The sequence below is a fragment of the Vulpes lagopus genome, chromosome 2, assembly GCF_018345385.1.
Source record: "Vulpes lagopus strain Blue_001 chromosome 2, ASM1834538v1, whole genome shotgun sequence".
In the NCBI taxonomy this organism is placed as follows: Eukaryota; Metazoa; Chordata; class Mammalia; order Carnivora; family Canidae; genus Vulpes; species Vulpes lagopus.
The window spans coordinates 71,310,972-71,325,474 of NC_054825.1; the positions used below are offsets into that span (position 1 = coordinate 71,310,972).

The 14,503-nt window shown below is 39.5% G+C and overlaps 1 protein-coding gene across 2 annotated transcripts in view; it reads right to left on the bottom strand.

Moving 5' to 3' along the window:
- The window catches only part of WDR76 (WD repeat domain 76), a 55,403-nt gene extending 40,948 nt beyond the window's left edge, over positions 1–14,455 (bottom strand). Inside the window, exons 1-5 of one of the 2 annotated variants that reach the window (XM_041743231.1) lie at positions 14,359–14,455; positions 12,859–12,955; positions 11,475–11,888; positions 2,425–2,517; positions 547–602 (exon numbers count right to left, since the gene is read on the bottom strand). In XM_041743231.1, the coding sequence (XP_041599165.1) occupies positions 547–602; positions 2,425–2,517; positions 11,475–11,648 (323 nt within the window). In that variant the 5' untranslated portion in view covers positions 11,649–11,888; positions 12,859–12,955; positions 14,359–14,455. Of the gene's footprint in view, positions 1–546; positions 603–2,424; positions 2,518–11,474; positions 11,889–12,539; positions 12,688–12,858; positions 12,956–14,358 lie in introns of those variants that run through there. The other variant, XM_041743229.1, reaches the window with a different exon arrangement.
- Between the last annotated feature and the right edge of the window lie 48 nt (positions 14,456–14,503).

Sequence of the window (14,503 nt, forward strand, 5' to 3'; positions counted from 1 at the left end):
TTCACTATACAAAGCATATTTCCACCTACTATTCCTTAAGATTTAAAAAAAAGGGGGGCGCCTGGATGGCTCAGTCAGTTAAGCATCTGCCTTAGACTCAGATCATGATCCCAGGCTCCTGGGATTGAGCCCCACACCTGAGTTCCCTGCTCTGCAGGACCCTGCTGCTCCCTCTACTCCGCCGTCCCCACCCCCAGCATGTGATCTAATAAATAAATAAATCTTAAAAAAAAAAAAAAAGGGGGGGGGGCAGCCTCAATGGCCCAGTGGTTTAGCACCACCTTCAGCCTGGGGTGTGATCCTGGAGACCTGGGATGGAGTCCCACATCAGGCTCCCTGTACGGAGCCTGCTTCTCCCTCTGCCTGTGTCCCTGCCTCTCTCTCTCTCTCTCTCTGTCTCTCTCTCTGTCATGAATAAATAAATAAAATCTTTTAAAAAAAGGTTACGTCTTCTGATTTATTATTTTACCACGTAACTATTTTTTTCAAATTATAAATAACTCAACAATGCATCGTCATATAGGCATTATAAACCAAATCTTTTACCTTTTGGATGCAGGAGGCTGCCTCCTCTTTATCATTTCACGGAGCCTTGCAGCTGACTGCAAAATACACAAAACATACATATAAAGATACTACCTTATAAAATATTAAGTATGCTGCTTTATCGACACTAAGATCTATATAGGAAATAAAGGTCCTTAAGATATACCTGCTCTTGGTAATAGACATGAAACATAAACCTGATACTTTGAGTATTTTATTAACCTACAGGCAAGAATGGCATCTTGCTTTTATTTTTTTTTTAATTTTTATTTATTTATGATAGTCACATAGAGAGAGAGAGAGAGAGAGAGGCAAGACATAGGCAGAGGGAGAAGCAGGCTCCATGCACCAGGAGCCCGATGTGGGATTCGATCCCGGGTCTCCAGGATCGCGCCCTGGGCCAAAAGACAGGCACTAAACCGCTGCGCCACCCGGGGATCCCGGCATCTTGCTTTTAATCAGAAATTCTACACAAGGGGTGCCTGGTGCTCAGTTGTTGAGCATCTGCCTTTGGCTCAGGTTGTGATTCCAGGGAGTCCCACACTCTCTCTGTCTCTCATTAATAAATAAAATCTTTTAAAAAAAAAATCTTAATTTCTGTTAACTAAAATAAAAATCAGAGATACTTTGTTTAAATTTCTGTTTAGGGCAGCCCTTGTGGCTCAGTGGTTTAGCGCTGTCTGCAGCCAGGGTGTGATCCTGGAGACCCGGGATCGAGTCCCACATCAGGCTCCCTGCATGGAGTCTGCTTCTCCCTCTGCCTGTGTCTCTGCTTCTCTCTCTCCTCTCTGTGTATTCTCATGAATAAATAAATAAAATCTTAAAAAAAAAAAAACTTAAAAAAAAATAAATTTGTTTAATTTTCAACTTTTAGTAACTTAATAATGTCGTTCCCTCATATTAAGTTGCCCTCCCTTCCCTCAAGATGCAAACACATGCTGAATATTTGGGAATGTGTAACCCAAGAAATCAAGTAATTATTTAATAAAGCCAAGGGCTTATCTTTTGAAGGAAAATACCACACACCTCCTTCAGGAAGAGCTATCTCACACATAGAAGACTTATCCACAGTGTGAAAGCACAATGTAAATTACACATTTAGTCACAATGATTATAAAACATTAGCATACATCTGGCCATTTATCCTTAAAGTTCACTATACAAAGCATATTTCCACCTACTATTCCTTAAGATTTAAAAAAAGGGGGGCGCCTGGATGGCTCAGTCAGTTAAGCATCTGCCTTAGACTCAGATCATGATCCCAGGCTCCTGGGATTGAGCATTTCAAAAACATTAAAATGAAAAAAGTCTTAGAATCAATAAAATATGGTAACCTCTTCCTATTAAATGCAAAATTCATTCCTAATTTTACCATCCCTTATCTGATATATGAAACCTGATACTTTGAGTATTTTATTAACCTACAGGCAAGAATGGCATCTTGCTTTTATTTTTTTTTTAATTTTTATTTATTTATGATAGTCACATAGAGAGAGAGAGAGAGAGAGAGGCAGAGACATAGGCAGAGGGAGAAGCAGGCTCCATGCACCAGGAGCCCGATGTGGGATTCGATCCCTGGTCTCCAGGATCGCGCCCTGGGCCAAAGACAGGCACTAAACCGCTGCGCCACCCGGGGATCCCGGCATCTTGCTTTTAATCAGAAATTCTACACAAGGGGTGCCTGGTGGCTCAGTTGTTGAGCATCTGCCTTTGGCTCAGGTTGTGATTCCAGGGAGTCCCACACTGGGCTCCCTGCAGGGAGCCTGCTCCTCCCTCTGCCTGTGTGTCTGCCTCTCTCTGTCTCTCTCATGAATAAATAAGTAAAAATCTTTAAAAAAAAAAAAAAAAAAGAAAAAAAGAAAGAAACTCCATACAAACCTCAGACAACTGAAGAGAAGCAAAAAAGTTTGCATTTTCTGATATGTTCTTCAGTCTCTTCCTTTCATATGGTGACAATCCTGAAAATTCATCCTATGAAATTACACCAAAAAAATTCTGGTTACTTTGCATGATCCATAAAAAATGCACCTCACGAAACAATGTGTTGAATTCTCAAATGTATACTTTCCTTCAAATTGCACTTGCTCTATTCATTTTATGCTATCTTAACAAACGGCACACAGCCTTTGATGCATTGGATACTGACTATAAGAGTTTGAATTTGAGATAATCACAAGGTATCTGTATGGCTTCCCAATTAAATTACAAGTGACATATCAGAAGTAATATAACCCAACAGCAACTTATTTCCTACTGGTCATTACTTACACCATTACTCACAGTTATCTTTTTATTAAGCAAAAAGAGAAAGAACTCAGTAATAGAAAATTTTAAATTCATTGAATGAGTTAATGAAATTTATATAAAATAACAACAACAAAAGAGATAAAGGCACACACAGAAAAGACAATAAAACCAGAGAATCAAGCTTGGATGTCCAATATCCAACTAATAGTCTAGAGGTAAAAAGAGGAGCCTGGTGGATGCCTGGGTGGGTCAGTGGTGAGTGTCTGCATTTGACTCAGGGAGTAATCCTGGAGTCCCAGAATCCAGTCCCACGCCTTCCTGCATGGAGCCTGCTTCTCCTTCTGCCTATGTCTCTGTCTCTCTATCTCTGTCTCTCAGGAATGAATAAATAAAAAAATCTTTTAAAAAATAAAAGGAAAAATAAATTTTAAAAATTAAAAAGAAAGAGAAGTCCAGAAAATGGAGGAGAAAGTTATTAGAGAAATAAGAAAATTTCTGGAAACTAAAGATATGAGTTTCCAGATTAAAAGGCCCAATGATTATGCAGCACAACAAATGAAAAGAGACCAAAGTTTACACAGGTCATCACGTAATTTAACACCTGAGATAAGATTAAAAAAAAAAAACTGCAGATAAGGAAAAAAAGATTATAAAGAAGCAGGAATCAGAATGATACTAACTTCTCAATAATGAAGGGAGCTGGAAGACAATGGAAGAGTATTAAAAATTTTAAGGAAAAGTTATTTTCAACTTAAATTCTAAATCCAAATAAGCCACCAATCAAATGTACAGCATAAAAACTTTTTCAGATACGTAAACTATCTCTCCTACACCTGTTCTCAGGAAGCTACTATAAACCATACTTCACCAAAATGAGAGAAAAAGCTAAAAAATAGGGCAGCCCCAGTGGCTCAGCGGTTTAATGCCACCTTCAGCCCACGGCCTGATCCTGGAGTCCCAGATTCGAGTCCCGTGTTGGGCTCCCTGCACAGAGCCTGCTTCTCCCTCTGCCTGGGTCTCTGCCTCTCTCTCTAACTCTCTCTCTCAATCTGTATTTCTCATGAATGAATAAATAAAATCTTAAAAAAAAAAAAAGCTAAAAACTAGATCCAAGACAGGATCCAGGGTACAGAAGTTCCAGCAAAAGAGTGATAAAAAGTAAAAGAAATTAAAAGAAAAATGATAAAAGGCCAAGAAAGGGTTAAACAGCCCAGAATGAAGTAGGAAGGTGGAGGTCCCCAGGAATTGCTTCATGAAAAAAAAAAAAAAAAACATATAGATAGGCGATCCCTGGGTGGCTCAGCAGTGTGGTGCCTGCCTTCACACCCAGGGCGTGATCCTGGAGTCCCAGGATCAAGTCCAGCATCGGGCTCCCTGCATGGAGCCTGCTTCTCTCTGCCTGTGTCTCTGCCTCTCTCTCTGTGTCTCTCATGAATAAATAAATTTTTAAAAAACTATATAAAAAATAAATAAATAAATAAATATAAAAAATATAAAAAACTATATAGTATATAAAGCCATTAGAATTTTTTGTTATAACTCTGCCAGAGCTTCAGCTGTACCTAGTAAGGAGGTGAGAAGGGAAAGGAGTGGGTGGGCACAAATGTATAAGGTGAGCATGAATGAAACAAGTCTTTATCTTCCATATCAAGTCAACAGATAACACGGAAGAAATAAAAGCTAGAAAGGTTGAAAGTATAATTTGTTTCCTGGGGAGCAATAATCAGAAAGAGAAGTATGTGGCAGAAAACTGCTGGGTGTTTTGTTTCTGAGTACATATGTGTGTATATATGGAATTACCTATATATACACACACACACAATGTGGAATTATAGAACTTAAATGTGGATGTACATGTATTACTTTGATCAAAATAAAAATTTTTCCTCACATACACAAAATAATAGTGGCAGCAAAGGTTAAAGTTTATTGTGTCACTGCCTTTACAATTGTTTTTCAGAGAAAAGCATCACCACCCATCATCAAGGACTTCCTAAGATTCTATTTCTTTTTTTTTTTTTTTTATTTATGATAGTCACACAGAGAGTGAGAGAGAGAGGCAGAGATACAGGCAGAGGGAGAAGCAGACTCCATGCACTGGGAGCCCAACGTGGGATTCGATCCCGGGTCTCCAGGATCGCGCCCTGGGCCAAAGGCAGGCGCCGAACCGCTGAGCCACCCAGGGATCCCTCTATTTCAAAATCAAAGAAACAACAACAACAAAAAAAAAAATCAAAAAAAATCAAAGAAACAAATTTAAATGATTCTACTTACCACAGAAACAATTTTAAAAATTAAGAAAAATAATCAGTATCTTTAAGTGGAATGTATAATTCAAACTATTCTTTTTTTCTTTTTAAGATTTTATTTATTAATGAGAGATACAGAGAGAAAGCAAGAGACACAGGGAGAGGTAGAAGCAGGCTCCCTCTAGGGAGTCTGATATAAGACTCAATCCCAGGACCCCGGAATCACGACCTGAGCCAAAGGCAGACGCTCAACCTCTGAGCCACCCAGGTGCCCTCAAAGTATTCTTACCCATCACCCATTTCTCAAAAACTTGCAACATGCCTGGATGGCTCAGCGGTTAAGTGTCTGCCTTTGGCCCAGGTTGTGATCCTGGTGACCCGGGATGGAGTCCCACATCGGGTTCCCTGCATGGAACTTGCTTCTCCTTCTGCCTATGTCTCTGCCTCTCTCTCTGTCTCTCATGGGTAAATAAATAAAATATTTAAAAAAAAAAAAAAAACTTGCAACACGTAACAGGAAAACCAAGCAAAGTGGGCTCTCAAAATAAACATATATAGGCAATAAACATTTTTTTAAAAAACCCACTACCAATCAACATGTGATAAAATGATACAGAATTATACATATACCTTGTAAGATGTGAATTTCCCAGTTTTGATACTGTGATATAGAACATGTACCCATTGGGAAAAACTGAGTGAAGAGTATGATACCTCTCTGTAGTATTTCTGCAAATTGCTATGATCTATAATCACTTAGAGATAAAAACTTTTTGAAAACAGATGTTTCTCACAGGTAACATCAGACTTAATGATGAAAGAGTGAAAGCTCTTTCCCTAAAGCTCAGAACAAGAAAATATGTCTGCTTTTGCTACTTCTATTCAACACTGTACTGGAGATTGTAGGACATTTAGGACAAGATGATTAGGAAAAAATAAAAAATACCAGATTGAAAAGGAAGAAATAAAACTATTGCCAAAACATGATCTTATATACAGAAAATGTTTAAGAATTCACACAAAAACACTAATAAGCAATCTCAGCGAAGTTACAAGATAAAGGATAAAAATACAAAAATCATTTATATGTCTATACACTAACAATGAACAATCAGAAAATGATTTAAGAAAAACACCAAGCATCAAAAAGAATAATATACTTTGGAACAAATTTAACCAAAGTATAAGGCTTGGGGGGCCTGGATGGCTCAGTCAATTAAGCCTTCAACTCTTGATTTTGGCTCAGATCATGATCTCAGGGTCCTGGGATGCAGCTCCAAATCAGGCTCCCCACTCTGTGGAGAGTCTGCTTACCTCCTTCTCCTTCTACCCCTCCCCCAGCTTGTTTTCTCTCTCTCTCTCTCTTAAATAAACAAATCTTAAAAAAAAAAAAAAAAAAAAAGGCTTATATACTGAAAACTAAATACTGAAGGAAATAAAATCTAAAAAAAAGAGGGGATCCCTGGGTGGCTCAGCGGCTTGGCACCTGCCTTTGACTCCAGGATCGAGTCCCGCCTCGGGCTCCCGACATGGAGCCTGCTTCTCCCTCCTCCTGTGTCTCTGCCTCTCTCTCTCTCTCTGTCTATCATTAATTAATTAATTAATTAATTAATTAATTTTAAAAAAAGAGAGAAAAAAAGAAATTATAAGTAAAAGGGGAGACATTCTTGGGGTACCTGAGTGGCTCAGTTGGTTGAGCACTCAACTCTTGGTTTCAGCTCAGGTCATGATCTCATGAGTTGTGGGATCAAACACTGCGTCAGGCTCCACACTCAGCAGGGAGTTTGCTTGAGAGATTCTCTCTCTCCCTCTCCCTCTGCCCCTCCCTAGAGCTAGTGTGTGCACTCTTTCTCTAAAAATAAATACTTTCTTTTTAAAAAAGAGAGAAGACATCCTTATTCATAGAGTGGAAGACTTAATATCATTAAAACAGTAATACTCCCCAAATTTCAGATTCAGTGCAATCTCTATCAAAATGATAAATGCCATTTTTGCAAAAGTGGACGAGCTAAATGTTAGGACAAGCCTAAAATTCACATAGAAATGCAAAGGACCCAGAATAGCCAAAATAATCTTGAAAAAGAAGAACCAAGTTGCAGGACTCACATCCTGATTTCAAAACTTAATATAAAGCTACAGTAATTAAAACAGTGTAGGACTATTGCACACCTGAAATATAACACTGTATGCTAACTATACTTGAAATAGAAAAAAAAAATTTAAGTGTAGTACTGGCATAAGGATAGGCATTAGATCAACAGAATAAAACTGAAAGTCTAGAAATAAACCTATAACCTATGGTTAAATTTTTTATAGTTAAGACTATTCAATGGAAAATAATAGTCTTGCCAACAAATGGTTCTGGGATAAATGGGTACCTATATGCAAAAGTATTAATTTGTGGACCCCTACATCACATTATAAAAAATAACTCAAAATAGATCAAAGACCTAAATGTAAGAGCTAAAACTTTAAAATTCTTAGAAGGAAATATAGTGTAAATCTTCATAACCTTCTATTAGGCAACAGGTTCTTAGATATGACAACAAAGCACAAGCGACAAAAGAAAAAATTAAATAAGGAAGACTTAAACATCTTTAATTAAAAATTAAATTTAGGAGCACCTAGGTGGCTCTGACAGTTGAGCATCTGACTCTTGATTTCAGCTCAAGTCATGATCTCATAACCGTGAGATCAAGCGTTGAGTCAGGCTTGGCTCAGTAAGGAATTTGCATGAGATTTTCTCCCTCTGCTGCCGCACCACCATCATTCACATATATGTGTTTTTTCTCTCAAAAAAAAAAAAATTGAAATAGACTTTTTTTATGTCAAAGGGCATTATCAAGAACATGAAAATAACGTACACAAAATGGGAGAAAATACTTGCAAGTGATATATCTAATAAGGGTCTGGTGTCCTGAATATATAAAGAACTCTTATAATTCAAAACAAAAAGACCATTTTTCAAATGGCAAAGGGCTCAAAAAGATATTTTTCCAAAGTAGAAATGACCAATAAGTACATGTAAAGATGCTCAACATTACTGCAAATCAAAACCACAGTGAGACACCACATTACATCCACTAGAATGGCTGTAATCAGAAAGACAAGCGGCACTTGGCTGGCTCTGTTGGTAGAGTATGCAGCTCTTGATATCAGGGTTGTGAGTTCAAGCCCCACATTGAGTGTAGAAATTACTTTTTAAAAAAAAAAAAAAAAAAAAAAAAGGGAGGAGGGATCCCTGGGTGGCGCAGCGGTTTGGCGCCTGCCTTTGGCCCAGGGAGCGATCCTGGAGACCCGGGATCGAATCCCACATTGGGCTCCCGGTGCATGGAGCCTGCTTCTCCCTCTGCCTGTGTCTCTGCCTCTCTCTCTCTCTCTGTGACTATCATAAATAAATAAAAGTTAAAAAATTAAAAAATTTAAAAAAGGGAGGATTACTTGGGCGGCTCAGTCAGTTAAGTGTGACTTGATTTCAGCTCTGGCTCTTAGGGTTGTGAGATCAAGTCCAAGTCGATGCTTAAGATTCTCTCTCTCTCCCTCTGCCCCTACCCCCCCCCCAATTTTTTTAGTTAAAGAAAAACGTGAGTAATTAAGGATATTATGTTAAATGAAATAAGCCAGTCACAAAAAGACAAATACCATGATTCCACTTTTATGAGATACCTATACTAGTCAAATTTAAAGAGTCACAAAGAAGAATGGTAGTTGCCAGGGGCTGGTAGGAGGAGAGAAATGAGGTATTTAATGGGATAGAATTTCAGTTTTTCAAGATGACAGGATTTCTGGAGACTGGTTTCACAACATAAATGTACTTAACAGTACTATATTGTACTTTCAAAAATGGTTAAGGTGATAAGTTTTATATTGTGTATTTTACAACTAAATTTCTTTTTAATTTTTAGGAAAGATAAATAATAAGTATTGGCAGATACGTGTAGAGCCATCTCTAGACAGAGAAAGTAGATTCTTCATGCACTGCCACTGGTATGTAAAAATGGTGCAGCCTGGTAAACAATTTGACAGTTTCTCAGTAAGTTAAACACAGTTGACCACATGACCCAGCAATTTCACTCCTACAGATACACCCAAAATAATGGAAAACATATGTTCAGCAAAAACTCATAAGCAAATGTTTGTGGAAGCTCTATTCATAATAGCAAATAAGTGGGGAAAACCCAAATGTTCAGCAACTTATGAATGGATAAACAAAATGTAGTAATTCATGCAATATTATTCAAACATAAAAAGGAATCAAGTACCAATACATACTATATAATATGAATGAACCCTCAAAACATTATGCTAAGTCAAAGAAGCCAGACACAAGAAACTACATATCATATGATTCCGTTTATATGAAATGTCCAGAATAGGCAAATCGATAGAGAAAAAGTAGATTAGTGGTTTCAAGGGCTGGGTTAGGGAGGTAGAGGAGTTGGGAGTCATTGCTAATGGGTACAGGTTTCTTTTCATAGTGAAAGAAATGTTCTGAAACTGGATAGTGGCAATGACTGTACAATCTTGTATATATACTAAAAACCACTGAACTGTACACTTTTAAGATTTTATTTATTCATGAGAGACACAGAGAGAGGCAGAGCCAGAGGCATTGGGAGTAACAGGCTCCTTGCTGGGAGCCTGATATGGGACTTGATCCCAGGACCCGGGATCACGACCTGAACCAAAGGCAGACCCTCAACCACTGAGCCACCCAGACATCCCTGAATTGTACATTTTTAAATAGTAAATTTTATGTTCTGTGAATTATAGTTCAATAGAAAAAAAATAAATATATGCTTGATGACAGAAACCAGATATATGCCTAGTCTCAAAGTATCTCCTTCAAAATATTTAGGAATTACAAAGGGAAAAATAATGTTTCCATTGGAGAATCCTGACAGATACCACCTTAGCCAAGTGATCAAGGTCAACATCACCAGTAAAATATAGCAACATCATGTACACTCTGATGTGATGCACTGAAGGGGGCACATTTGCATCAGTAGCATTCTTCCCCCAAAATGCAAAACCTTCATCTAATTATGATAAAATAGTAGACAAACCCAAATTGAGGAACATCACACAAAATAATTATTCAGTACTCTTCCAAAGTGCCAAGGTCGGGCAGCCCGGGTGGCTCAGTGGTTTAGCGCCACCTTCAGCCCAGGGCCTGATCCTGGAGGCCCGGGATCAAGTCCTACGTCAGGGTCCCTGCATGGAGCCTGCTCCTCCCTCAGCCTCTCTCTCTCTGTGTCTCTCATGAATAAATACATAAAATCTTAAAAAAAAAAAAAAAGTGCCAAGGTCATGGAAGATTGAGGAACTGTCACAGATGGGAAGAGAATACAGAAACATGGCTATTAAATGCACTGTGCAGGGATGCCGGGGCGGCTCAGCAGTTGAGCATCTGCCTTCAGCCCAGGGCGTGATCCTGGAGTCCCAGGATCCAGTCCCACATCAGGCTCCCTGCATGGAGCCTGCTTCTTTCTCTATGTCTCTGCCTCCCTCTCTCTCTCTCTCTCTCTCTCTCTCTCTCTGTATCTCTCATGAATAAATAAATAAAACCTTATAAAAAATGCACCTTGATATCAGGGTGTAACCGCTGAGCCACCCGGGCTGCCCAGGTTTGTTTTTTTTTTTTTTAACTGATGTCCTTCTTCTGTTCCAGTATTCAGTACTAGACACACAGAGAGAGAGAGAGAGGTAGAGACACAGGCGGAGGAAGAAGCAGGCTCCATGCAGAGAGCCTGACGTGGGACTCAATCCTGGGTCTCCAGGATCACGCCCTGGGCTGCTGAGCGACTTGGGCTGCCCTCCATCAACTTTTTGACATATGGTATGGTTTTATCTTTTTTTGCACAAAATTTGTCACTTTAAATGAAGTACAACATTCTTGAGAGGCAATAGAAGCCCAAAAATTAGACGCTTAATTCCTTAAACCTATTTATACTATTATTTTCTATAGAGCTAATAAGTGTTTCTCATGTATCTTCTCTACTCCCATCATTTTTCTCCTTTCTGTATTTAGAGGAAATATTATTGTTTTATTAATCAATTTATGATTATTTTCCTACCTGATATCAAGGGTCATTCAAATGCCATATGTCCCACAGGCCAACTTCTGCAGGCGTATTGTACATAAATATGTAAAGATGAACAAGACACCATAAAGTTTAAGTAAACCCCAAAATATGTGCAATAAACTGAGAGGAAGAAAAATGAATATGGAATGAAGATTAAGTCATTCCTCTCCTTGATAAATCAAAACCAAGAGCAAAATTAAACAAGTTACTTGTTCAACACTTAAAAAATTTCAATTTTTTGAAAATTGAAAAATTTCAATACATAGACCCTAGATAACGTTAGCTTATCAGAACTTCAAATTTTAAAATAAGAAAAACTTAAATAAGCTAGTAATTAAATTCTTACCAGGCCTGGTGTGGTATCTTCATCACTGTCTAGATCCTGACTGCTTTCCCTGTCAACTTCCCTGAGAATCACTGTATCTGAAGTGCTCTTGTGTTGTTGCTTGTCACTTTCAGTATAAACATCTAAGGATGTTTTTTGCAGTGTGGATTCTGCCTTAGAAGATGTGGCTGCCATCCTTGGAGTTAAAATCCTTCTGCAAGTTTTCCTTATTTCAGTCTTCTTACATTTCTTACATGCAACTTCATTGTTAGAATTCTTATCCAAAAGGGATTTGGGGTGCTTAGGTTGGTCTGGCTTGTAATTACTGAGTGAAAAGGGAACAAGAAACACCTTAGGTGTTTTTCCTAAAACCGTAGTCTGCACTGGTCTCAGAGACACACAAGTGATGTTTTGGTTTTCTTTATATTCATTCACCTATTCAGGTCAATAAAAGAAAAGAGAATATTAGAGAATATTAGAATCCCAGATCCTTTTCTTACAGGTCTGTGTAAATAAATCTAATTCCTATTTTATCACGAAAACACAAAGCCAAACTGACAGCCTGTAAAGAAACTTCCCTGTCCCTCCCCTCCCCCATCTAGATACCTAACTCATTAACCTGAATTTAATTATTTATTATACTGGATGCATTTTTTACCCAGACTCTGCAGACCAATAACTGTGTAATAATAATAATGACTACGTTTGTAACTGAGATTACGCCAACTGTCAGCTTCTGAGTATCTGGAATTGTTTCCAGAGGCGGAAGCCGACGATTACAACTGCCTCAAAAGCAAACGCAGAGTCCCTCATCCCACTCTGTCCCTATTTCTGGAGTTATTGATATGAACCTTCCCCAACGCTGAAGGTCGAGTTTCCACTGAGGAAAACGGGGCCGGGATCTTCCGAAACAACACCTCCGAAAAACCCGTTAGGCTGAGAGATGCCCCAAGGAGCGGGAAACAGTTACGGAGTGCGGAGGCGGGGGGGGGTGCCAAGTCTTCGCGGCCTCCTGGGCCTGATCCCGGCAGTCTCTCACGAACACAGAGGCAGGAGCAAACCCGAAAGCAACAAGCCATTTCTCACCTTCACCTGGAGTCGCTGTCTAGACAAGCCCGCCTTCTCCTCACTACCCGCGCGCGACCCAGACATCTTTCCGCGGCTCAGCAGCTGGCGTCTTCCCGCCAAGATTGCGGCGGGCGGCGCGGGGAGGAGGCAGAGGGAGGGGCAGCGGGGGGAGGGGAGAGAGGGAAGAGTAGCGCGGCTGGGGCGGGGCCTGCGGGCCGCTCAGAGCAGCTTTGAAGCCAGCTGGCGGGACCGGGAGGGGTACGCGTCCAGCTCACCCAGCCTCACCCCCACACTCAAATTCTCTAGGGATGCGATTGGACCGAATCCACATTTTTACCTTAGGTTGGGTATTTTTGATGCTGCTGATGCCAGTATCTCGCTTTGAAAAACACTGGCGCTTCTGAGGAAAAACCACCTTGCCTTGCAATGTGAACCTGGAAAAGATTCAGGCGCACTTACATGCCATATGTTTAGGCTAGAAAATCAAACCAACATGCAGTCTTTACCTGAGTCCCCTGGTTCCTCATAACCCGCCCCCCCTCAAGAAAATCATGCCCTATGGCTACCATATTACCTTCTTCCTTGGAAGGGAAGCATTTTGATTTTTTTCAAGAGCTGATAAGCTGGTTTAAATTTCACCTAGTTATCTGCCCACCAGTTAACTAAGAGCCTAGTGATGACCTTACAGGGACCAAAGGCCAGAAAAAGTTGTGAATCGAATCCTTGTGTCACAAAGTAACAAATAAGATTTTAGTGTCCTGTATTTCTTACAGTCACAGCCATATTTAACTTTTTTTTTCCTATTCTTTGAGTTGCTGTGAGTCAAAACAATCGTTTTCTCATATTTACTCCATCTGGACAGCATGGTTTTGGAGCTGTTAAATTCAAAATATAAATTTCTACCTAGTCTATTTTTAAGACTCTTTTCTTTCTACCCCATAACTGCTTCCCTGGTCAGTTACACGGATCCTTCACTGTTCCTTGCTCAAGACTTGCCCCATTTTCTTTTCTTTCCCAGTCTAGACCCAATTTTACAACATAGGTGAAATGATTTGAGAACTAATCCTATTAACAGTAACATCAGGGCCCTCCACGATCTGGTTCTCACCAAACTTTCACCACTCCTTGACTCAAAAATCAAACAAAATCAAACTTTTCAGTGTTTGATACATGCCGTGCTATTTGTAGACCTCAAGGCTTTGTTCATGCTGTCCCAACTCTCCCTATCACAACACTTAGGAAATCCTTTCTGTGGTGAAATGCTGACTTCCAATAAACCAATATATATATATATATATTTTTTTTTTTTAACAAATCCAGCTAGTAAATTGATTGCCCTAGAATACTTCCTAAATAAAATTCAAGCCTTTAAGCAATATTCTATACTCCTTAAAGAGCTAAGCACAGTAAGCACAGCAAGTACTTAATTATTACTCATGCACATATATAAAAAGTCATGTCTACCCAGTAATTTTTTAATAGACGGTCTTGAGAAACTGAAAAAAACTGGAAAGCCTAAAAGCACACCGTTCTTACTTCAGGCATTCATTGCTTCAGGCACCTTACGGGATTTTTTTCTTTTTTTCATGGCAATAGCGTAAATCATCAACACCTGCCCTCACGTGAGGAAAAAAATACCTCACCACAACCCACTCAGCCTCATCAACTGAGCTAATCAGGGGCTATTATCAGGACTTCTATTCTCATTAAACTCCAATTCTGAGCTTTCAAGAGTCTGGACAAACTGCCTTTCACTATCCACTCAATTCCTTATTCATCACTATCTCATTTTCCTCAGCTTCACACAAAGCTCACAAAAGAAACCCGTAATTCGGACCTGCCTCGCCACAGGATCTTAACAGCAAAGCCCAACGGGAAGCAATTTCCCGCCAGAAGCGACGTCCAAACTCTGCGAGACGGAGGAAGCCAGAGCGGCCTCGGAACATGCGCAGTAGCAGAGTCCACGCCCACAATCCCACAAT